The sequence below is a fragment of the Myxocyprinus asiaticus genome, chromosome 36, assembly GCF_019703515.2.
Source record: "Myxocyprinus asiaticus isolate MX2 ecotype Aquarium Trade chromosome 36, UBuf_Myxa_2, whole genome shotgun sequence".
Taxonomy (NCBI): domain Eukaryota; kingdom Metazoa; phylum Chordata; class Actinopteri; order Cypriniformes; family Catostomidae; genus Myxocyprinus; species Myxocyprinus asiaticus.
Window position 1 is genome coordinate 31,969,398 of NC_059379.1, and position 22,551 is coordinate 31,991,948.

Consider the following 22,551-nt stretch of genomic DNA (forward strand, 5'->3'; position numbering starts at 1 on the left):
TACTGTTGGACAGCTAGAAGTGTACGTGTGTGTGTATTTTTGAGTGAGTGAAATATAAACAGCTGCATCAGCCTGCAGTGTCATTGGTTCAGATTAGTCCAGTTGAGTGCATTGCTAGCACTAAAACCCAAACACCCTCCCCCGCACAGCAGCACCACTGACCTTGCCAGAACCAACACTGAAGAAACATGCTTTCACACTGTTCCCATAAGGCAGCATCATATCATTTACTGTCACATCTATAGACTGACATCTATCAGAGATGCTGAGAAGATGGAAAAGCTGCAAACCCTCTAGAACCAGGGTTTGCAATCACTGCAGACCCAGAGGACCCTCAACCAAACGAGTGACCTACAAATATATATAGAAAAAAGCTAGATTTAACACTTTATAATAACTTTCATTAATACATAAAAAATGATCTTCTCATGAATGTACCATAATAAATTCTATATAGAAAAGTATAGAATCTTTTGAAATTTGTAAAGAAAAGAAGAAATAAAGAAATTTTTTATTTCCATTCATGAACCCCATACAGGACCCCCATAAATTCCCCAGACAACCATGGTTGAAAAATATGGCTTGAGAAAATCAAGGGCGTTAAATTACCATTGAATTTGAGACATCAAAAGCATTGTAGAAAATTATTATATTATAAATAATTATAATGTAAATTATTATTATAATGCTTACAAAATGTTTTCTACATAATAGAACAGTATTAAAAATGATACCAGAGATACCAATCTTTTCAATTATTTTTGAATTATTTATAAAATAAAATAACACAGTCCACAATGACAGCGGATCTCTGATTCAATGTTATATGAATGACTCATTTACATTTGAATTATTTACAAAAATAGGTTTTATGTTATAATAAAAATATATTATTATTATTATTATTATTATTAGGCTATTATTAAAAAAAATCATAAGATTGTTTTTCAGTGATCATTTTACAGATTAATTCATTTGATTTTCTGTTTTATTCAATTACATATTAATTATTTCTAAACAAAACATATTGTTGCACTAACAGTCACAGAGGATCCCTGTTTCAGTGTCATATGAATGGCCAATGTACAATTAAATTGGTGATTAAATTATTAACAATACCTATTATTATAATTGTAATTATAAATATTTAAACTATTATACTACTACTACTACAACTACTACTAATAGTAATATTAATTATTATTATTATTATTATTATTATTATTATTATTATTATTATGCTCTTATTCAAACCTTTTTTTCATTTTTCAAGAATATTTCAATATTGCACTACAAAAACATCCAAATATTGCATCAACAGTACAAAGTTGAAAGAGCTTCATTATCCTAATGCTAGATTCGCATACAGACTCACTGGCTGTGTCTCGTTTGGAAGGCTGCATGCTATGTAGGACGCGTCCTTTGAAAGCTGCAGTATACCGAGTGTCCTCCTTTAAACAAATCTCGTTTAAACGAGGCGGCCTTCGTAGGACAAACGGAAACGGAACGTAACATGGTTGCTATGACAGCACGCCACTCTTTAACAAGCGCGAGCGGTTTGAGTGAGAAGAAAACAAAGTTCCTCTGGAAGGGAATGCATGAGGTACATTTTAGGAGAGTTATAATGATGTAAAGAGAAAAGAAAATAGATTTTACAGGTGTACTTTTATATATTAATAGAATTATACATATTATATACTCTGCTCCCATCTACTGAGGTACTTCAACTTGGGAATTAACATTACTTGCGTTTGAACAGCATATTTACAGGCAAATTGGCGTTTTTTTTTTTTTTTTTTTTTTTTTTATAGACATTTCCGTTGAAGCAAAGAATTGTGGGTTGTGGGTTGTGAGTGCCCAAGGATACACCTCATGCATCTTTTCTTGATTTTTTTTTTTTTTTTAGTGTGCCACAGAACAGAGCAATGTTTTTTTTTATTTTTTTTATTAATGAATGATAGAACAAATGTAAGTACAATACAACATAACATCAGGAGCATCTTTTCTTGATTTTCTGAAACGAGACAGCCTCGATGACGTATGCGGCCAACAAATGCGACCTCCGGAGGAAGCAGCCTTCCAAATGAGACACAGCCACAGCGTCATCCGTCTGATCCCGACGAGGCGTGTTCCGGATATGACGCAAGACGCGCTGCATTTAAACTTGTTTTCATGATCACGGAAGTGTGACAGTCGTTTTTCACTGGAGCACTGAAGTCGATATTTCCGTTGTTTAGTTCACTTTGCACTTTAAAACATTTAAATCAAAGCAGAGGCCGAGCGCTACTGTATTGTTTGCGTTAAATTACTTCTGCTTTATTAGCTTTGGGGCTCTTTGGCCCCTGTTCATCTGTTTAAGTTGTGAACAAATTTCATATCTTTCTTGTATTCTCGTCGTGGTGAGATTTAAACAGCATTTTTCCAGCTATGGCAGCGAAGGGGGCTAAAGAGACTCTTGTGAATAAACTGGGCTTTAAAAGCAACAACAGCTCAAAGTCAGTGGAAATAGAGATGGAGAAACTGAAGAGAGAGAATCACCAGCTGAAGAAAAGTCTGGAGCAAATCAAGAGAAATGGAAAACAGCAGCACACACATTCAGACTCTGATAGAGCCAAACTTCTCGAGGTGAGTTCAAGACTTTCTTTACACATGAGATCTGATGGAGCCTCTTTTTTTATAATGACAAGAAATACAAGATTTCTTATTGTTGTGCAGTCTGTCAGTGTGTGCGTATCTCATGGTCAGAAATTAATGGGGGTTTGGGGCAAAAATAGCATAGAAATTGACAAAAATACCCCCAAATTAAAAATGTGTGAGAGAGGGGAAAAAAGCCCCTTAAATGAATTTTTGTTTGTGTCATCTGATAGATTTAATTTTATGTTTAGTTAAATAAATTATCTTACAAAATATAGGTTGATGCTGATTTAATTTTACAGGTAACAACCTATATGCTCAGATTGAGAATGTGTTTTAATGAATTTATTAAAAGTATTTAAGATTGTGTTTTAATATGGTTAGAAAAATACACCAACATAAAGGTTTAAAATTATATAAATAGATAACCAGAGCCAAATTGTAAAAATAGGCCATATATACGGTATCAGTATTTATATGTATATACTATTGTATATGTGTATATTTATATGTACATATGTACTGCATATACTGTATGTATATGTACTATATGTGTGTGTGTGTGTGTGTGTGTGTATGGATTATTTGAACATTTTCTGTGTTGATTTCGGGGAAAAATCTGTGTTATTCTGCGGAATGAATTTAAACATGGTAAAATGTGTTAAATGAAGCTGAGAGTACTACACTTTTATTGGTAGACAAAATATTTCACAAACAAAGAATTAAGAGGCATGGGATGAGTAAAACTTTATGATTGAGGGGTGCTTGAATTGTGCAAACATCTGCGGCGAGATCTCGATTTTTAATGTGGGCCTGCTTAAACTCTCTTATGAATTTGTATATTTTTTGTTCATTAATAAATAAAAAAAGAGTAAATAAATTACCATATATTAAAGTGAATAAGTGTTAGAATTTTCACTTTTTAAAATTCAACTCTGTCACAGAGGATTTTAGCTCTGGAAACATTGAGGGAGAAGAACTCTCAGCAGCTGCTGGGGAAAGACCAGGAGATCTCCAGCCTCAGACATCAGCTGCGAGCTTCACACGGGGAGATGGCATCCTCACTGCTGAACCAGCTGGATCAGAAACAACAAGAGGCAGAGCAGAGAGAGATACAGTTTCAGGCTCTCTCAAAGGAGACCGAAGACCTGAAAAACAAGTTTTGTGCAGTTTCTGAGAGGTGTGATGCACTGGAGAAACAGAAGTCTAATTTACAGGTACAGACCCTTACGATGACATCATAACTTTGAAAATGTTTTACTTTATTTCATAGAAAAGTATTGTTAAGAATTTCGTGATTGAAATGCACAGTTTCAAAATCATCTTACTCACCCTTGTCTTGTTCCAAACCTGCCTGACTGTCTGTCTCTCTTCTGTGCAACACCAAAGGAGAAGTTTAACAGAATGTCTGAGCTGCTGTCTTCCATACAATGAAAGTAATGGGGACCAGGGGCTATCAAGCTTCAAAAAAAGCAAAAAAGTCATAATGACTATGTGGTTTATTCTCACTCTTCTGAAGCTATACGACAGCATTTCATATGGAACAGACTGAAATGTAAGTAATTATTCACTGAAAATATTGCTTTACAGCCATAGTCACCATTCACTTTCATTGTGTTGAAAAGAGCAGCTCGCACGAACCCCTTTTGTGTTCCACAGAAAGAAAGTCCTACGGGTTTCAAAAGGACATGAATGTGAGTACATTATTTTTACTGAATGAGCTATTTCTTTAATATTCTTAGGTTTCCTTTCCCTCTCATCATTTAGGTGTATATTCACTATTTCAACACCATCTACAGGAACAACATGTTTCATTATGAGCAGATTTCCTTCTCGGCCTATGAAAAATGAGCGCATCTTTCAAGTGTATGACTTCCTGTTCTTATAAACCGGGTATTTCCAAGAAAATAAATGCATGGTGTGGTCACACACTAGATGGCACTATTTCATTAAACACATGTCGCTTTTTTTCTCACAGACATTGGCTAATTAGTCTCGAATGATGCTATTATTAGACCACAGCTAACTATTTGAGCTCATTCTTTGAAACTTATATTACTGATAATTTTACAATGTTTAGATCACTGCCCTTGTTCTGATTCGCATAGAGATCATTTGCAATAGCTTCTGACATACTTGCCTTGAAATTAAAGCTGAAGTGTGTTACAGCTTTCAAATAAAGCACACATCACTTTTAACATTTACACTCGTTAAAATTCAGTCCATGGGCCTTAGCTGCGTGCTATGACGTAACCCTCAACATAACCATTGCAAATGATGTTAGCAATTCATCCTGTTAAGAGATATCTTAACCTTCTGGGAAAAATGGACAGGTTTATGATGGCAGGCCTATTGGAGGGAGTTAAGCATCAGCAGAAGTCTTACTACTGATCAGCTCAGGGTTTCTCTCTTCCTGAGGTTGTTATGATCAGTTTGACAGGTCTTAAAAGCGGATCAGTTAATGACATGCTTGGAATGCACTGCCCAAAGTTGGTGTTGTATTTTAGTGGTCAGAGATCTGGGCTGGTAATCCAGAAGTTGTTGGTTCAAAGCTCTGGTGATCCATTAGAACAAGCCTTTGAGAAAGATGGATTTGTTTGGATTGTTCCTGTAACATCAATATATCTTGAATGCATTGTAAATTGCTTTGGATAAAGGCTTCTGCAAAATGCGTAAATGTAAATAAGGGTCTGATAATTTATCATGAGCTCAGACAATATATCTGCGTTATCTAGGATCTTTTGACACTCTTGCATTACACAGAGTCATAGAACTTATTCATGCTAGCGCTATCTTTGATTTTTGGCTGTGAGTTATAGACATAGACTTAAATGCACATATATACTCTAAATAGAATAGATACTCTAAATATTTAGGTATATTAATAGCATAAAATTTAAATGAGATAATATGACAATATTAATAGACTTAAATCTATATCATTTTTAATACTAGATGAATTAGATAATATTTAAGATAGATAGATACTTAAAGGCATTAATAAATATACATTTGAAGTCTATGTAAATTATATAGAATATTTATAAAGATAAATGTTTAGATACAGTACTGTGCAAAAGTTTTAGGCACTTGTGAAAATGTTGCATTGTGAGGATTTCATCAAAAATAATGCCATAAATAGTCTTCGTTAATCAATGAATGTCATACAAAGTCCAGTAAACATAAAAAAGCTAAATCAATATTCGGTGTGACCACCTTTGCCTTTAAAACATCACCAATTCTCCTAGGTACTCCTGGACACAGTTTTTCTTGGTTGTTGACAGATAGGATGTTCCAAGCTTCTTGGAGAATTCACCACAGTTCTTCTATCTATCAATGCTGTCTAAATTGCTTCTGTCTCTTCATGTATTCCTAGACTAACTCAATGTTCAGTGGGGGCTTTGTGGGGGGCCATGACATCTGTTGCAGGGCTCCCTGTTCTTCTATTCTAATCTTTTCTATTTGCAAAATAATGTTTGGGAGTCTAACATATATATTTGCTATCGACACACTAAAGCTGAAGATATAAATAACCATCTTAAGACAAATGCTTTTGTGAAACATCTTATGTGCCCAAAACTTTTGCACAGTACTGTACATTTTGCTGTTTGGCTTCATAAAAATGTTTTGACCATCCTCATACATATTTATCTAGTGTTTATGTTGTATAATTGGTCTCCCCTACACAGGTTCCATCTGGAGAGCTTGCAGTGGTGCAGGATCAGTTACGAGATGTGAGTTCACAAGCCACGATATCAAATAAGACATTCCTGATGCTGTCTGAAGCTAGACTGATGTGTGTTCTTTCCTCTCTCTGTTATTGAGTACAGGCTCTGGAGAAAAACCATAACTGGCTTGTTTATGACCAGCAACGGGAGGCCTATGTTCAGGGGGTTCTGGCCAGGATCAAGGAGCTGGAGACACAGTTCTACGAAGCCAGTCAAGCACTTCAACTGTACAAAGAAGCCAATTCAGATGGTAAATAAAAGTCTGGCCTTCTAGATGTGTTATACTTAAGAGGAGACGACATTTGGAAGTGATGTAGGCCAAGGAGCAGAACTCCTCTATAGAATCAGCCCCAGTTTTGTAGGATTCTTTTAAGGGTGTTTATAAGCCTGCTATTCTCATCACTTAAATGCTGTATCTCTTCTTTTCTTTAAAGCTGCAGTGTGCAAAATATTGCTCAGATCTGCCATAAGTTTGGCAAGCACATAAGTCCTTCAGTGGAAATCTTAAAATGTTAAATTATTTATAAACTATTTACCTAATGCACATTCTTGGTCTTATTGTGCACTGTTCATCTGTGCATTTTTATAAAAAATAAATAAATAAAAAAAACATATATTTATCAAAATTAGGGCTGTCAGTCGATTAAAATATTTAATCTGATTAATTGCATGAAATGCCATTTAATTAATTGCAATTTATTTGCATAAATCAATATTTGCAGAGAAAGGCCCCCAACTAAAAATGATTTAATGATTAAATAACTATATTTGAATGAATTGAAATATAATATATATAATAAAGAGAATAAGTCAGATCATTAAGATACATTATAATATTGTGGCAGATGAGTAAATTATTTAGACAAATTTTGTCATAAGTTATCATTAGTTAATGAACTTGATGAAGCAACAATGAACAATAGTATTTTTATAAATTAATATGAACTAAGATTAAAAAATGCTGGCAAAAATATTGTTCATGATCCTTAATGCATTTTCTGTTAAAGTATACAACTTTATTGTAAAGGGATAACCAAAGCAGAAAGTCACAGTTTCCCCTTAAAAATGGACATCAAGAAGCTCTCAATATTCATTTTGTTTATATTCAACATTGCAATGCTCTATATAACCCAGTAGCTGCATTCGTCCTCTCTCCTCGCCTCTGACACAGGCCAGTCCGGGCAGGTGGCCCAGCATGAATTGGAGACTGAACGGGCCCGGGCCAGCAGAATCCAGGCAGAACTTGACAATTTGAGAGGGAGGTATGAGGAGAAGAGCAGGGAGGCGACTCAGGCACGGGAGCAGCTGCTGGAGGAGAGGAGAAGTGGACGGGAGGCTGTGCTTGAGGAGAGGAGTTGTTCAGCAGAGCGAAGCACCCGACTGCAGAGTGAGCTGGAGACGGTCAATTCCAGACTGGAAGAGGAGAGGAAGAGGGTGGCCGAGCTAATGCTGCAGGTAATAAGATGGAAATTATGCAAAGTAATGTTTGTATTTGCATTCATTTGCACATTCATGTGAAATGTATAGTGCAAGGCTCAACACGTGAAAAATTGTAACCTCATTTGGTTTGAAGCAGCCTATTATGTACATGTTAAAGTATAACGTCACCCCAAAATGAAAAGTCTTTTTATTCACCCTTGTGTTGTTCCAAACCTGTATGCTGTTCTTTTTTACATGGAACACAAAAGGAGACTTTTTTTAAAGACTACTCATTTTTTTTTTTAGAAATTAGCTTTGTGTTAGGAACATACTGAAGTCGTTATTCACTGAAAATCTTCCTGTTTGCCCTAGAAATGATGCATTTAGACACATCGTAAAAAGTTGGACAATGCTTGAAAAACATGAACGCAAATTAGATTTGAGAGCTTCGGCGGAGGGGAAGATTATGAGTGAATAATGGCTTAAATTTCAGTCTGTTACAGAATCGTATCGTAGCTATCGTATGGCTTCAGAATACTTAAAATATAGCACTCAAGTCGTATGGACTTCTTGTATGATACCTATGATATGAAAGCTTTTTTTGTGATTTTTGGAGCTTGGCAGTATAAATGACCATTCACTTCCATTGTATAGAAAAGAGCAGCTCAGATATTCTGTCTAACTAACCCTCTCATGTTTAATGGAAGAAAAATGTTTTACGGAAAATACAGGGTTTTCATATTTGGGCTAACTGTTCCTTCATATATCCTGAATGGTTTCAAGCAATGTTGCTTTTTTGACAGGTGAACCTACTGCAGAAATCTCTGAACCAGCAGGAAGAGCACAACAGAATCGCTCTGTTGGAGCAACAGGTATTCAGATCACTGTTTAACACCAGTTGGCACAGTCAAGCTGAGAAACATCCAGCACATTAATCGGTTTCATTCCCACAGATCCACTTGTCAGCTAGAGAGTCTGAAAATGAAAAACTGGACCGACAAACTTTACAGCAACAACTGCACAAAGTTTTGAAAGAGCTGCGTAAAGCCAGAGACCAGATTACACGACTGGAGTCTTCTGTAAGTTCTGAGATTTTCCCCGATGCATGCTGAATACCGTTGACATGTTCATCATACTGTGTGTCTCATATGAATAATGTGTAGGAGAGTCATTCTGTGAAATGGGTCGTTTCCATGTGATTTTTTTTCCCCATGTGTTCCAAGGTGATTTTTTAAAGTAATTTAAGTTTTTAAACATCATTCTGACAGAGAATGTATTTGAGTGCTTATAAAGGCATTGTGCCATCTCTAGCTAAATTAACAAACTATAATATATTGGGATATTTTGAACTTGTGATGGGGATGTGATGGTAGAACCTTTTGAACCAAAATAGCTGCTGCTCTCCCTGTTATTAAGCATATGGCCTCTTATTAACGTTCAAGATTCAATAATAAAAATATAAACAAATTAAATAGACAATTTTTTAATTAAATATGTTATGCATAATTAATCTTGTCAAGCATAAAAAAGACGTTTTTTTTTTTTTGTTTTTTTTTTCCCAATTTGCAATGCCCAGTTCCCAATGCGCTCTAAATCCTTGAGGTGGTGTAGTGACTCGCCTCAGTCTGGGTGGTGGATGAAGAATCTCAGTTGCCTCTGCGTCTAAGTCCGTCAATCCGCGCATCTTATCACGTGGCTTGTTGAGCGCGTTACCACGGAGACATAGCGCATATGGAGGTTTCACGCTATTCTTCGCGGCATCCACACGCCCCACCAAGAGCGAACCACATTAAAGCGACCACGAGGAGGTTACTCCATGTGACTCTACCCTCCCTAGCAACCGGGCCAATTTGGTTGCTTAGGAGACCTGGCTGGAGTCACTCAGCACACCCTGGATTCGAACTCGCGACTCCAGGGGTTGTAGTCAACGTCTTTACTTGCTGAGCTACCCAGGCCCCCGGAAGTTTTGAATGTCAAATGACAGTACCACCTGCCAACTTCTGAAGTTGGCTTAGCTGACAAGGCAACTCAAATGAAGTCACTTCCTCTTCATTATGTCATTTTAAAATGACAGTTTTGTAAAATTGTGAGGGAAATAAACAATGTGATGGGGGTTATCAAAATGAATTTACGGATAAATTATCCTATTTTAAATAAAATATATATTTTTTTTCTATAAACATTGTTGTTTGAATATACACTGCCATTCAAAAGTTTGGGGTCACTTGTCTGAAGTGTTTCTCATGAGCTTAAAAACCTTTTGATCTGAATGTGTATGTTTAAATGTTTTAAATTCGTTTTGTAGACAAAAATATAATTATGGCAATTTATTACTTTATTTCATTACAAAACTAAAATTGTATTTAAAGAAAGAAGTTTTTGAAATTGATGACTTGGACCAAATAATAAAGAAAAGCAGCCAATAAGTGCCCAACATGGATGGGAACTCCTTCAATACTGTTTAAAAATCATCCCAGGGTGATACCTCAAGAAGTTGGTTGAGAAAATGTCAAGAGTACATGTCTGAAAATTCTAGGCAAAGGGTGACTACTTTGAAGATGCTAAAATATTACATAGTTTTCATTTAACATATAATAATTCCCATAATTCCATTTGTGTTATTTCATAGTTTTGATGACTTTACAATTATTCTAAAATTTGAAAAATAATAATAATAAAGATTAAGTGACCCTACATTTTTGATCAGTAGTGTATATTCTTAAATTCAATTTATAACTAAATTTTATGTAGATTCAGATTTACAGTTTAACAACACTACCAGTCAAAAGTATTGAAACACTTGACTGAAATGTTTCTCATGATCTTAAAAATCTTTTGATCTGAAGGCGTATGCTTAAATGTTTGAAATTGAATATATATATATATATATATATATATAAAATTATCAATTATATCATCATGAAATAATAATAATAATAGTTTTTAGTAAGTTTATAATTAATTTTGAATTAATATACATATGTAAGCCTGCAAAACACTAAAGGGCAGATTTTTGTGTTTAATTGTTTTCACTAAATGTTTCAGACACACCTTTCATTGAATGACTCAATAATTTATATGTTTCGACCTTGTACTTCAGAAACAGCAGAGAGAGTCTCGTTTCTCGGAGCCCAGCACCTATAACAGGACGGATTTTGAGAGATTGACTGTTCAGGATCGAACCACATCTCCATCTAAAGTCCATAACATACTGGATGAGAGTATCCTGGAGTGTCCAAACTGTGGCGCTTCCTACCCTACCAGTCAACACAGAGAACTTCTCGCCCACCTCGACTACTGCTTCAGCTGAAACTCTCACAAATACAACAGAATTTTACCTGCTCCTTGCCACTCTATATAAATATTGTTTATTATTTAGAGCATTTTTGTTTTAGCTAGTTTTATTGTAGTCACAACTCCAAAGAAGTCTCTCAGTATTTTATATTATCTGCCACTTTATTTTTTCCCCAGCCAAATAAGTGGTGTTTTGAGTTCTTGAATTTGAAATGTTTGGAGGTGATTTTCTTAGGGTATTCATAAAAGAATGTGTTTACATGGGTATATTTTAAAAAATGTTTTTATTTATGAATTCAAATGGGAATGTTATTTTCTTAGTTCTCTTTTGGTGACAAGGATGCTGTTTTCAGAGCATTTCGCAATCATTTATTGCCTTAATAATCAACATTAAGGCAATATTAACTTTTTACTTTCTTTTATTGTAACTGATTTTTCTCATCAATATTGCACTTGCAAAATAACCAGGAATGGTGAAACCCTTTTATACTGAATTATCTGCTTGAATTAATTAAAAGGAGAAGACATAAAAATGAAAAAGTTTCTCTGTTCATGTATCCTCATGATGGCTCTGAAGTGTTACTTGTGTAGGAAATACTCATTACTGGCCATCAGACCTGACTTTGCAAACCAGATCTAGCATGAATTAGTTTGCATGTGTAAATCCTGCATTAAACTATTTAAAGATGGGATTAGGTGAAGCTGCATTATCCGTAGGAGAAAGAGTCTATTAATGTTTTGATTCAAGGAAGGTGCCATGCAGAAGTTCGGTCTCTTTCATTAAATTTCAATTTCTTTAGTGTGTTTGTCTGTAACCCATTTTTATTTTTTACTATATCCAGGGTGTGATGTTATATCCAAACCACAATGGGTAATGACCCTTGATCCTTTCTCATAATTCTATACAACAATCATCTTTATCTATTATTGAGTTTATATATATATATATATATATACACGACAACATACATTTTACAATGCTAACGAAAGAAGTGAAGCACCAAGTATCTCTAGAACCACTACTGCGGGGCATAAGCAAACTTCCAGTGGGGCTTCCTAGATTACTTAAAATGATTTTGTACGAATATTGAAATTAATGAACTTAATTAAAATGTCTAAAAATCAAAATTTTAGAAGTACAACGTGTAAACTGACATCTTGTTTCTTATTTTAATTAAACAAATTCCTTCAAAAACTGTTGTTTTTACTGAAGAACATACAGTTCTTGAAACTTCTGGGATCACATAATTATTTGCGATTAATTGTTTTAATCTTTTGCTCTTCCAAGTTTCTGTTAATGAAAACAACTTTGAAAACAAGCAGCTTTGTCATTACAGCATGAAGCACCAGAGGAAACCTCTTTTTAATTGGGTCTTAGACAATAGTGACCTGGAATCAAATCTAAGGAACACTTTTACTTAGGTATTATTTATGTATCTTTTGTAGTTTACTTTTCAATAAGTGAAAATACATTTGTCCACTGTATGTTTGTTCATTGGTAACACCCATGCAGCTCTACTGTGACTATTTCTAAGATTATTTAAAATTAAATTTTGCAGTTATTACAAGGAAATATGTCTCATGATTATGCATAATATTGTGCATTAGGGATATTAATTTATGCACATTAATAGCCTCATGACAATGCATAATTTTATGCTTTATGTTAATTTATGCATATTCATTGTTAATGCATTAAATTATGCATAGGCCTATTAATAGTCTCATGATTATACATGATATTGTTTAATAAACAATATTATGCATAATCATGAAACTTTATGTAAACTACCATTCTTAAAGTTAGTAGAGAAATTCGGAGAAATAGGTGCACAGTATAACCTATGATGTGTGCATACATGTGTGCAAGTGTGTTTTATACACCTCAGCCTAATTCAAATTCAAAACAGTTGATTTAGATTATTGTTTTAAAAAAAGTAATATTCTTTACTAACCTAAAAAATGCCTTCAACTCTAAATGCATGGGGTTTACTACAACTCTCCCAAAATACATGATTAAAAATGAACAAAGATTGGGAATGATTTTATTCTTGTTTTGATGTAATAAATAACTACATATTAAGAAAAATATTAAGATATTTTTTCCTTAATGAGTTAAAAACTTCCCTCCTTCACCTTTTATTTCCTCAGAGGCTGATTTTATGTGTGCTGACCCCAGCTGAACACATGTTCTGTATCATGGTCCAAGTTGCACAACAATTTTGGTTAGAAGAAAAAAAAGTTTGAGTGTGCCATAGATAAAAGCCTAAATGACATTGAGATGCATTTTCTGGCTTTGAGTTCAATAATTAAAATAAGAGTATTAATATATATATATATATAAAAATCATGTTTTATGAGAAGTTTATTTGAAAAAGGAAAGTTAGGTTACACCATACATCTATTGTACATTAAACAACGGTTATGACACATTTTCCCATTTGCTGTGTGCAAAATTCTTGTTTCTTCTGTGTTATGTTATATACTTTGTATTTACATATCAGCTAGAAGGCTAAAACTGGAAAGATTACATCCTGTGGAGAGTCGATGGATTAGGCAGCATCACAGAAACCTGTAAAATTAAAACAGTGAAAAACATATCAGTCCATTCCAAGTTTAGTTTTTACATTTTGACTACTTCTGATTGGTAATGAGCTCATCGACATAATTAATGAGGCTCCATCATCTTACCTGTGTGTGTGACACGTCTGTATTTGCCCAGGAAGCAAATATGTTGTTTCATCTCAGTGACGATCTTCTGGTCTTCAGCCCTGAGGCCATCGGCGTATCGGGAGAAGATGAAGGAGTATCCGTCCAAGCATGTTCCATCATAATCAAGCTCTCTGCAGGAGTAATGGATGGCGTAGTTATCGTAATCGGTGTCAATAATCCAGTGGTCATCGTCTGTGAAAACATTCAGAAACAGGCCATGAGCAAACACATGGCAAACAATCAGATATTAACTATTAATGTCTGTTTAATTTCTAAACTATCCACAAATATTAATGGGCCTAGCTTAGCGTTGGGAAGTCCGATTCAGTTTAGCGAATCGGTTTGTTTAGACGGTTCGTCCGAACTGCTTCAAAAACCATTCACAACCGAGACATCACTCAAAATTGTTTTCAGACGTCCCTGCATGGGATTATATGTTTAACTTGTACTAAATTTGATGTATATCACAGTATTACCACTATTATGTTATATAGATTGTGCCAGATGTTGTTTATCGTTGCAACATGTTGCCAATATTAAAGGGCTGCAAACGATTTTTTTCATGAAAAAGTTTGCCAAAAATTTTCCTACTCCCTTAAAGATATTAATGAATTAAGTGTGTCTCTATGACACCTGTAGACTTTGTAAACAGCAAACAAAAATGTGTCCGCGGATATTGACGCTTTTCACTGGTCAATCATTTTGCTCGTTCTCATAGTGTTGCATTTGAAGCAGGTCATTCAGGCTATGATTCATAATGTTTGTCAGTTGAGGCCGCTATTGTGCCACTGGTGAATTTAACAGCCACAGGAACAAACAGTGCTGCTCTTTTGCTCAGTTTTGGTCTCAAAATTATCTTTGGAGGACGGGGTTTTGGAATGAGGGGCTGTGGCTAATTCAACGGCTCAGTCACGTGAAAGCTTCAGAATGCTAAAATCACATACAGCACCTTTAACAACAATGTTAATTCTATTATTAATATTAATTGTTCCCATTTTGTGAACAACATTGTTCCCATTTCACAATTTTACTTCTACACAAAGTTATCCTTTACAGCAGGGTGATCTACCAAAGCTTTGCGAATCAGTTCGATCATGTCATTAAAAGAAACAGTTCAAAAGAACGATTTGCTTGAGAATCGGACATCCCTATCAATCCACAAATCACATCACTCCACAATTTTAACGCAAAAAGCAACGCAAATTGCTTATGAAAAGTGGGCAACAGCAATATGATAAAAGACACATTGATGTTCATAAACCGTTAAATAAACAATTATTCTGTCAAGTAATATAGTTTATTATTATTATCTAACTGTAGTTTGCAGTTGCCAAGTAGCCTAACATACAATATATTAGCCTATTTTTAAGATTTACACATTTCAATTTCCTAACAAAATTCCATTAAATTGAATTGTGTAATGTTTAACAAATTAAATAAATGAAACTTAAAATATTCAGGATGAACTTCAAAATATTCAACTGACTGATGTTCTGACTCCCAGGCAACTGATTTCACCGGTCATATCTTCTCACATAGTAAAACAATTTCAACTCAAACCAATATTTCATGTCCATTTATTATTTATTTGGTAACTAGCCGTGTTATAAATGACATATCCACTTAGCATCGAGTCCTGATCTCTATGTCTGGGTTTACTTTGTGATTAAGACTGGCTGACTGTGCATTATCCCTTATTTATGTAACATACAAGGGACTGTCTCATGTCATATTTGCTCTTTGCATATACTTTACAACAAAAAGTGTAGACTTACATCCAGTCTGCAGATATGCAGCTGCTCCCCAGTACTTCATCTTGAACTTGGCAGGATCCTCAGTATCTTCAAAAGTGCCAAACATGTTGGCGCACATCTCCCAGTTACTGAATTGTAGCGTGAGAAGATTGTTAGTCATTTCAGAACAGTAGAAGCACCATTTGTTCCTTAATAACAACAAAATAAATCCCGTTCGAACTCACTTCAGAATGATGACTCTGCCAATAGCAGTGGCTGTCATTGTACCATCCTCCTCCACTTTGAAACTGGCAACAATGTTATCAAGAAGGAAAAGTCCAACGGGGTCTTTCTTGGCCACGGCATACCATGTTCCTTGATACTTCAAAACAAGTGGAAAATTATGAGAACAAACAACCACCTCACCCAAAGACACAAAGAACACATGGATTAGGAACAAACAAGTTCACTTACCCGGTTTCTGTCAAAGTCTTGTTTGACTGTGATGTTGCTCACCAGACAGTCCTGTGCCCAGCACGTTGCTAGCACACAGATAGCTATACAGAGTCTCAGCATGCTGCTATCTATGTTTGAGCTGTGAAACAGTGGCAAAAATCACGAGTATTGGTAAATTAGTTAAGAACACCAACAAATGCAATGAAATCCCTAAGCAGTGCACAGTGCAATTTCAAAATCAGTATCTTTGTTATCCCTCAGGCTTGAAAGAAACATTTAAGACAACATATCTGAATGTTTGCAATAAATAAAGTTGTAATCTCCAAGAGCGTACCTTGATCGCAGTATCTGAAATGAGTTTTGCAGTGTTGCAGCAGGATTTCTGGAGGGCAGATTTATATAGGACCAGGTTTCTGGGGGTATTTGATAGTCCCACCCAAAGACCCGAAAATCTGTCTCCATCATCTCTGTCATTGGGTAAGAGTTTTTACATAACAGCATGGTTTTAAATCTCCTGGGGGGGAATAGCGTGTTGACCTTTGCCCTCTTCAAATGTGTTTTTCTCCAGGTTGCAGCTGGATTGTGCAAGAGCCAAAGCAAGCATCTGGAATTCTTTAGCAGGCATTCTCTATACACTGTTCAGTTGTAAATTATTTATCGTGTTCTCTGGAGCCTGTTCAAGAGTGAAGATTTCTGTCATTTCAACGTAGAATTTTTTTAGACCAATAGTAGTAACCAACTGGATTTCATTTGCTAATTTACTGTATGTGTCAGTCATATTCGTTCATTCTGTTGATGTTTAAGACTCAATAATCAAAACTAGCAAGTGCATCCCCAAACCTTTTGGGTTCATTTATACCATGACCAATTAAAACATATCTACAATACATTTTAATTCGCTTCGTAACATTATTGATATTTCGAAACAACTGTGAGTGTTCAGAATTATTTAAGTTTGGTGCAATCGCAGAGCAACGAGACTAAGTGCTGCTCAGCCTTTAAGAGTAGCGCAGCATGGAACCGTATGCAATATGCATTGCTGTTTAAACTAAGTAGGCCTATCATTAAACTTAGAAGTTTGTTTATGATTGCTCAAGTTAATATGGACAGTGTAGACTGTGGCGTAACTACAGGCAGTGCAGGGCACTGAAAAAGGGGTACCCCCCACTCCATGCTTTGAATGTTTGTATGCAATAATTCATCATGTTATTTAAGCTTGTGTTGATATTTGTCTGTGAATCTGTGAATATATGATGTTTAATTATTGTTCAAGAAGAAATGGTCATATGACAACTTTCATTCAGGGAAGATCATTTCCATAATGTTTATGTTATGTGATGTTTCTTTGGATTTATTTTGTGATACCATATAGATTCTTCAGTAATTAATCTGCTGATTATTTCTATTCTGTTTATTAATTTAGAAACCTTGCATTTGCCCACTACTTGCTGAGCAATCAATAAAAGCAGTCAGTGTTTCATTCACAAAATTTTTTAAAGCCCCCAGTTTACAGAAAATAATGCCTAGATATCTAGATATTTATTTTGTTTTTGTGTATATCTCATACTAAATTATCCAATACCAACTGGGCCTGTGTGAAAAAGTTCCTAAATCCCCAAATCTATGAAACTGCATTCATAATGGGGTTCAGCTGGACTAGACACACCCAAGCCTGATTACTGCCAGCCTGTTAAATCAAATCAGCACCAATATAGAACTTTTTCAGCAGCATGAAGTTGGCTAAAAGGTCTCACCCAGTAGCACACTATGCCAAAGTCGAAAGAAGTTCCAGAAATTATGAGGAAAAAGGTGATTGAATTACATCAGTCTGGGAAGGGTTACAAAGCTATTTCAAAGGCTCTGGGACTCCAAAGAACCACAGTGAAAGCCATTGTCTTCAAATGGAGAAAACTTGGCACAGTAGTGAACCTTCCCAGAAGTGGCCAACCTTCCAAAATTCCTCCAAGAGCACAGCGATGACTCATCCAGAAAGTCACAAAAAAGCCAAGGACAACATCCAAGGAACTGCAGGCCTCTCTCGCATCAGTAAAGGTCACTGTTCATAACTTCACTATCAGAAAGACACTGGACAAAAATGCCACACATGGAAGAGCAACGAGGCGAAAACCACTGCTAACCCAGAAGAACATTAAGGCTCGTCTCAATTTTGCTAAAATACACCTTGATGATCCTCAATTCTTTTGGTACAGTGTTCTGTGGATGGATGAGTCGAAAGTGGAACTGTTTGAAAAACAGGGGTCACGTTACATCTGGCGTAAATTAAACACAATTCCACTAAAACAACATCACACCTATGGTCAAGTATGGTGCTGGTAGTGTGATGGTGTGGGGAAGCTTTGCTGCTTCAGGGCCAGTGTGACTTGCAATAATTGAGGGAAACCAGAATTCTGCTCTCTACAAGAAAATCCTAAAGGAGAACGTCCAGTCATCAGTCCGTGAGTTAAAGCTCAAGTGCAACTGGATTATGCAGCAAGACAATGATCCAAAGCATTTGAGTAAGTCCACCTCTGAATGTCTCTAAAGAAGCTAAATTTAAGTTTTGGAGTGGCCTAATCAAAGTCCTGACTTAAACCTGATTGAAATGCTGTGGCAGGACCTTAAACGGGCAGTTCAGTTCATTCATTTTGCTTCAATAAAAAAATCTGTATATTTGAAAACTGTATTTTGTGTTTACTCAGGTTGCCTTTGTTTTATGTTATATCTCGTTTGAAAATCTAAAACAATTTAGTATGAAAAATACACAAAAATAGAAGAAATCAGGAAGGGGGCAAATACTTTTTCATAACACTATAGATAGATAGATAGATAGATAGAGATGCAGAGCATTAAGCAATGACACTGCAGATGTTACAAACCTTATATAAATAAATAAATAATATAAAAATCTCATGGTGAAGCATGCCCTGAGACCCCTCATGGAGCCCTAGCCATAATGCTAACATCTGCTCTTTTGGAGCAGATCACACATATCATCCACACTCACACATAAAAAGCTTAAATAACCACTGTGGAATTTTTCATGACTCTTTTGGGAGCAGCCATTCCAGTGATGTAAGTTTTGTGGTTGGGCCCAGCAGCCCTGTTGGTGATATTTTAAACAGACATTATGTTTCATGGTTTGCAATGACCTAAATACCCCTATTCTCAACTGGCCTCAGAGAAACAGGTTCTGGTCCCAGAGAAACCAGGAAGTTATTGTGTTCACATAAACAATGGTGAGCACAATTCGGAAGTTGCATTTTTGCTCTAAAATTAAATCTGAACTCCACTGACAGTTAGGTTTGGGGTTGGGATTAGTTTGCAGGGTAGAGTTGATAAAATATGTGTTCCTGTTGACTGTATTACATCAATTCACTTTTGGCACCACTCTGTGGATATTTCACCCAGAAACTGGAACTAACACATGCCCATTGATTCAGTACTTCAGTGATTCAGATTTCAATGAGAACAGACCGATTTCAGCAGCAAAACATTTGACGTCCTACCGCTGAATTCTCAGTAAGATCATTATGGTTCGCATCGGGGTCCTGATCACCCTGTCAGAGTTTATTTTGTGAATTGGCTGACTGTCTATTATTTGTACTTATACTATAATGGAGAAACATTTAATTAAGATATTGTGAAGTTAAATATTGCAACCAAGATTTTATGGGTAGTTTGCAAACAAAACACCACCTGTTAAATCTTCTTGGCTCAATTCACTCCCATTTAAACGCATCTGAATGCAGAAGAGCGGAAACGCAAGCTCATGCGAAAAAATGTCATACTACGATGTGTATCAAAGTTCAAGCTTGGTGAACTCTGAACCGTGAATTCGTATGACAAGAGGATGTGCGACCAATAGGAGACTGAAACGTCACACGCTAACCTCTTGGCTCAATTCAAAGGATACATATTTCAAAGCTGCGAGATTTATTGTTGCAGGAAAGTGAGTCGACAATATATTTTAAATAACATATAATTTTTATTTGTAATTCATTATTTACTTACAGAAGCCCTCCCATGTGACATCATATCCTGGTTCGTAGAGTTGTCCAAAAAAAAAATTGTGTTCTCAAAGTCTAGTGTGACCACCCCTTAATGCTTGATTTGCATCATTTCTAATTCAAGTTAAGTAAACTTGATCTTGATATCAGCTAACTAAGCCTAATCTCAGCTCATTAGATCCACCACTTGCTTTTGTAGGCTGATGTGCAAGGGAATAATCCTTGACACAAAATAATGGTGGTTCTATATTTTTGTATATTTATAAAAGTAATGTATAAATTATAAAAAGTGAAAATGTGCAGTTATCTTAATGAGCTATTTTTACTTGATCTGACCCAAAAACTTACTTTCGTTAGTGTAACGTGATATAGGTTGTGTTCATTTACGTTTACATTTAGCAGACGCTTTTGTCCAAAGCGACTTACAAATGATTCACGAGTTTAACAACATTTGCAGTATAGGTCTGCCAAGTTGTCACAGTGGCTGGAGTAGTAAGATGCTAGCACAGAAGAAAGACAAACAAGAATAATGTTTTTTGTACATTAAGTGCAGGTTAAGTGCAGTAGTAAGTGCAATTAGTGTGGGTTGGTTAAGTGCTCATGGAACAGATGTGTTTTCAGCTAGTTCTTGAATGTTGAGAAGGTAAGAGCAGATTGTGTAAAGGTTGGACGTTCATTCCCACACAGAGGAGCAGAGAAAGTGAATGATCGTTAAATAGATTTTGAGACTCTTTTTGATGGGACCATTAGGCATCACTCCTTCATAGAACGCAGAGTGTGAGTTGGAGCATAGACCTGAAGAAGTGAATTGAAGTAAGAGGTTGCGGTTCCATTGGCAGTCCTGAAAGCCAGAATCAAAGCCTTGAATTTGATTTGGACAGCTACAGGTAGCCAGTGGAGTGAAATCAAGAGTGGGGTGACATGAGCCCTTTTTGGCTGATTGAAGACCAGATGCGCTGCTGCATTCTGGACCATCTGCAGTGGCTTAATTGCATTAGAAGGCCAGCCAACAGAGCCTTGCAGTATTCCAGTCTTGAAATGACCAAAGCTTGGACCAGGAGCTGTGTTGCATATTCAGACAGGAAAGGTCTGATTTTCCTGATGTTATAAAGCGTGAATCTACTGGGGCCATTCAATACTTTTCTGTAAGCTGCATGCAAAGAGATCTCAAAACAAGCTTTACTCTGCTGTTTTACTCACTCTCTTGCAAATTTCTTTTATTATCTCAAACTATTTCTCTGTGCTCTGGTCTGCTTAAAGTGAAGATCAAGATCCCATATGTTGCAATGAATAATTCACAAAGTTTCTGTTGCTTTTGTCATTGAACATAAACCTACAGTGTATATAAAAAGTCTAAACACCCCTGTTAAAACAGCAGGTTTTTGTGATGTAAAGAATTTAAGATAAATCATATCAGAATTTTTACACATTTAATGTAAAACTTACAACCTATGCAATGCCACTGAAAACCAAAGTGACACATTTAAAAATAATAAACTTAGAATAACCTAACTGCATAAGTGTGCACATCCCTGAACTAATACTTAGTTGAAGCACCCTTTGATTTTATTACAGCACTCTGTTTGGATAAGAGACTATTAGCTTGGCACATATTGACTTGGGAATATTTTCCCACTCTTCTTTGCTAAATGTTCCAGATCTATCAAACTGCAAGGCTGAAGCCATTCTTTTGATGATTTGGATGTGTGCTTTAGATCATTGTCATGCTGAAAGGTGAAAGATCTCTTCATTTTCAGCTTTCCAGCAGATGCTAGAAGTTCTGTGCCAAAGTTGACTGGTACTTGGAGCTATTCGTGATTCCCTCCACCTTCACTAAAGCCCCAGTTCCAGCTGAAGAAAAGCAGCCCCAAGGCATGATGCTGCCACCACCTTGCTTCACCGTGGGTATGGTGTTCTTTTGCTGATGTGCTGTGTTGTTTTTGTGCCAAACATACCTTTTACAATGTTGGGCAAAAAGTTCAATCTTGGTCTCATCAGACCATAGCACATTTTTCCACATGGTTTTGGGAGACTTGATAAAGGTTTTTGCCAGGCTATAGACTTTTTTTTCATCAGAAATGGCTTTACTTGCCACCCTGCCCTATAGCCCAGACAGATGAAGAATACGGGAGATAGCTGTCACATGTAGGGAACAACCAGTACTTGCCAGAAAGAGCTGCAGCTCCTTTAATGTTGCTGTCTCTTTGTCTTCTCATCAATTTTGGAGGGATGTCCAGTTCTTGATAATGTCACTGTTGTGCCATACTTTCGCCACTTGTTGATGACTGTCTTCACTGTGTTCCATGGTATATCTAATGTACATAGGGAAGTGGTGGCTCAGTGGTTAAGGCTCTGGGTTACTGATCAGAAAGTTGGGGGTTCAAGCCCCAGCACTGCCAAGATGCCACTGTTGGGCCCTTGAGAAAGGCCCTTGACCCTATCTGCTCCAGGGGTGCTGTATCATAGCTGACCCTGCACTCTGACCCCAGCTTGGCTGGGATATGTGAAAAAAAGAATTTCATGGCATATGTGCAAATATGTGATAAATAAATATAATCATAAATTATT

General features: G+C 36.0%; 2 protein-coding genes across 2 annotated transcripts; one reads left to right on the forward strand and one right to left on the reverse strand.

Annotated features, from left to right (window-relative positions):
• Nucleotides 1–2,183: 2,183 nt before the first annotated feature.
• On the forward strand, nucleotides 2,184–13,602 carry LOC127427394 (centrosomal protein of 55 kDa-like). Its single transcript, XM_051674987.1, has 8 exons — nucleotides 2,184–2,625; nucleotides 3,579–3,851; nucleotides 6,324–6,368; nucleotides 6,465–6,612; nucleotides 7,534–7,817; nucleotides 8,585–8,653; nucleotides 8,735–8,860; nucleotides 10,882–13,602. Exons 1-8 carry the CDS (start codon nucleotides 2,428–2,430, stop codon nucleotides 11,089–11,091), a joined length of 1,353 nt encoding a protein of 450 aa, XP_051530947.1. The 5' UTR covers nucleotides 2,184–2,427; the 3' UTR covers nucleotides 11,092–13,602.
• On the reverse strand, nucleotides 13,423–16,465 carry LOC127427413 (retinol-binding protein 4-A-like). The gene is made up of 6 exons (XM_051675017.1): nucleotides 16,311–16,465; nucleotides 15,995–16,115; nucleotides 15,766–15,902; nucleotides 15,563–15,669; nucleotides 13,767–13,979; nucleotides 13,423–13,647 (listed from the first exon to the last, which is right to left on the reverse strand). The coding sequence occupies exons 1-6, from the start codon at nucleotides 16,448–16,450 to the stop codon at nucleotides 13,628–13,630; spliced, it is 738 nt and encodes a 245-aa protein (XP_051530977.1). The 5' UTR covers nucleotides 16,451–16,465; the 3' UTR covers nucleotides 13,423–13,627.
• Between the last annotated feature and the right edge of the window lie 6,086 nt (nucleotides 16,466–22,551).

Excerpts from the sequence above, each read along its gene's own strand:
- LOC127427394 (XM_051674987.1), top strand. The coding sequence starts at position 2,428 with ATGGCAGCGAAGGGGGCTAAAGAGACTCTTGTGAATAAACTGGGCTTT. Across the intron at positions 2,626-3,578 it reads ATAGAGCCAAACTTCTCGAG|AGGATTTTAGCTCTGGAAAC; the intron begins GTGAGTTCAAGA and ends ACTCTGTCACAG. Across the intron at positions 7,818-8,584 it reads TGGCCGAGCTAATGCTGCAG|GTGAACCTACTGCAGAAATC; the intron begins GTAATAAGATGG and ends CTTTTTTGACAG.
- LOC127427413 (XM_051675017.1), bottom strand. The coding sequence starts at position 16,450 with ATGACAGAGATGATGGAGACAGATTTTCGGGTCTTTGGGTGGGACTAT. Across the intron at positions 15,903-15,994 it reads AAGACTTTGACAGAAACCGG|TATCAAGGAACATGGTATGC; the intron begins GTAAGTGAACTT and ends CTTGTTTTGAAG. Across the intron at positions 13,980-15,562 it reads TGCATATCTGCAGACTGGAT|ACGATGACCACTGGATTATT; the intron begins GTAAGTCTACAC and ends ATGTTTTCACAG.